Source organism: Myotis lucifugus, unplaced genomic scaffold, assembly GCF_000147115.1.
Source record: "Myotis lucifugus unplaced genomic scaffold, Myoluc2.0 scaffold_145, whole genome shotgun sequence".
NCBI classification, from domain to species: domain Eukaryota; kingdom Metazoa; phylum Chordata; class Mammalia; order Chiroptera; family Vespertilionidae; genus Myotis; species Myotis lucifugus.
This window is the reverse complement of record NW_005871193.1, coordinates 1,737,334-1,739,451: the sequence shown is the minus strand read 5'-3', so window position 1 is coordinate 1,739,451 and position 2,118 is coordinate 1,737,334. Positions and strand designations below refer to the sequence as shown.

The following is a 2,118-nucleotide window of genomic DNA, read 5'->3' as shown; positions in this document are numbered from 1 at the left end:
GTTGCTGCTCTGGCTGCCCTGCTGCTGAGCACGTGACCAAGCCTCTATTAGCGTGTGACCCGACTCTTCCCAGCCTGCGAAGGTCAAAGTCAAGACCGTCCTCTGCCCGGGCACTGCACCCACCGTCTCCTCCACCGCGAAGAGCTTGACGATGTTCTGGTGATTCAGCTTCCGCAGGACCTCGAACTCCCTCACCTGCACCTCTCGGGGCCGCAGGTAGCTGGCGGCGTTGAAGACCTTCACAGCAACCAGCTCCCCGGATTTCTGCCATCGGGACAGAGGGGGCTGCTAGGGGCTCTGGCGGGGACAGTCCATTGTCTGGGGAGCACCCTCACCCCAAGCCTCCTCCTTCAGCCTCGTCGGGCAGCCTAACACCAGACATGAGCCACGACAGCCCGGATGGGGATGGGCTCCCCCAGCTCCTTCCCGCGCTCAGAGGGTACCCAGCCATCCCAGTACTGAGAGGTGACAGGGGCTCAGCACACCGGACACCCTGCTGTTCCTACATTTGCTGTCACCTCCCCGGTGTCAGCTTTGTGTTCCCATCACTCGCCCCAGTTCCAAACCGCCTAACGGAGGGACCAGGCCGAGGAACCCGCCGCAGCTCCCACACTTCTGCCCAAACCCCCAGTGTCCCTGACCCCAGAGTGTGCAAGGCCAAGTCCAGAGGCCTCTGCCCAGCCACACACCGCCTGGCTGCCCACGAGGGTTGGCTGGGCCAGAGGGGGCCACGGGGCCAGGGCTGGGCCCTACCTTGTTCCGAGCCTTGTACACACTGGCAGTGGCCCCCTGGCCCAGCAGGTCGTCCGTGTGCCACAGGTAATTGGCTGTGCTCTGCATCTCCTGCCCTCGGCTGCCGGCCACCTTCTGCCTAGGAGAACATTCAAGAGTCCGGGATTCCATCACTGACCTGGGATGAACACGGGGGCCTGGCCGGTAGCTGAGCCCGAGATCATCCCATGAAGGGCCCTGTTCCCAGAGGCGAGGGGGCAGGGGAGGTATGCAGCACAGAGAGGGGAAGTCACTTCTCCAAAAGCAAGCACAGCCACCAGGCCCTCACCCACAGCCCAAGCCCGTCCCACCCCAGGGCATCCCACCTGTCCCCTGCCCCCACACCCCCTTCCCAAACCGCCATTCTGCAGAGACAAACCCTTTTCTCTGTCACCTCTCCCAGGGACCGAGAATTCTGGGCTTTGGCATCCAGGCCTGGGACTGTCCCAGGAAGCAGAAATGTGCTAGAAGGAAGAGCCCCAGGTCAGGCAGTGGCAACCACACCACCAGAAATCTCCAGGATTGCAACACGAGCCCGGAGCCCCGCCCCGCCCACTCGCCTGAGTCCACTTCCTGGTGAGCTAACGGCTGGCGGCTCCAGGCGGCCAGCAGGGCCGGGTCAAGAGGACCAGCTGCAGAGTGGGTGTGCGCGTGAGAGGGCGTGTGCGTGTGTGCGGGCCCGCGTGTGTGTGTGTGTGTGGGGGGGGGGGGGTGGAGGAGGCAGGAGATCATCAGGAGCCCTGGGGAGGATCTGAAACCCTCTCTAACTTTGTTCCCCATCTTTGCTTCCATCCTCTTCTCTCCAAAAGCCAGTTCCTCTAAATCAGCGGTTCTCAACCTGGGGGGCGCGACCCCTTTGGCGGTCGAACGACCCTTTCACAGGGGTCGCCTAAGACCATCCTGCATATCAGAAATTTACATGACGATTCATAACAGTAGCAACATTACAGTTATGAAGTAGCAATGAAAATAATTTTATGGTTGGGTCACAACGGGGGAACTGTATTTAAAGAGCCAGAAGGTTGAGAACCACTGCTCTAAAGCAATGAGCTCGAGTGCAGCCTGAGGAGCTCCACTCCGGCCTCCGAGCAGCAGTGGGGGCAGGTCGCTGCGCACGACTGGGAGAAGGGCCTCAGAAGAAGCCGGAATAGAAAGGCTTCTTCTTCTGACTCACAGGTTTCTCAACCCCGCTGTCACCCTCTGGGAACTGGGCTTTGAGCCGGCTCTCTGCCATTTTTTTTTATTGGAAAAATTTGAAAATGTAAATTTTTTGGGCCAGAGGGCCACTTCATGAGGTCCGGGGGGCAATTTCTGGCTTAAAGAAAAGGAATTCGTTGTTTGCATTTT

The 2,118-nt window shown here is 59.9% G+C and overlaps 1 protein-coding gene across 1 annotated transcript in view; it reads right to left on the bottom strand.

Moving 5' to 3' along the window:
• Positions 1-1,235, bottom strand: part of IKBKE (inhibitor of nuclear factor kappa B kinase subunit epsilon) — a 20,510-nt gene extending 19,275 nt beyond the window's left edge. Inside the window, 3 exon segments of the mRNA XM_023758995.1 lie at positions 33-264; positions 754-871; positions 1,166-1,235. Of these exon segments, the coding sequence (XP_023614763.1) occupies positions 33-264; positions 754-871; positions 1,166-1,200 (385 nt within the window). The 5' untranslated portion in view covers positions 1,201-1,235.
• Between the last annotated feature and the right edge of the window lie 883 nt (positions 1,236-2,118).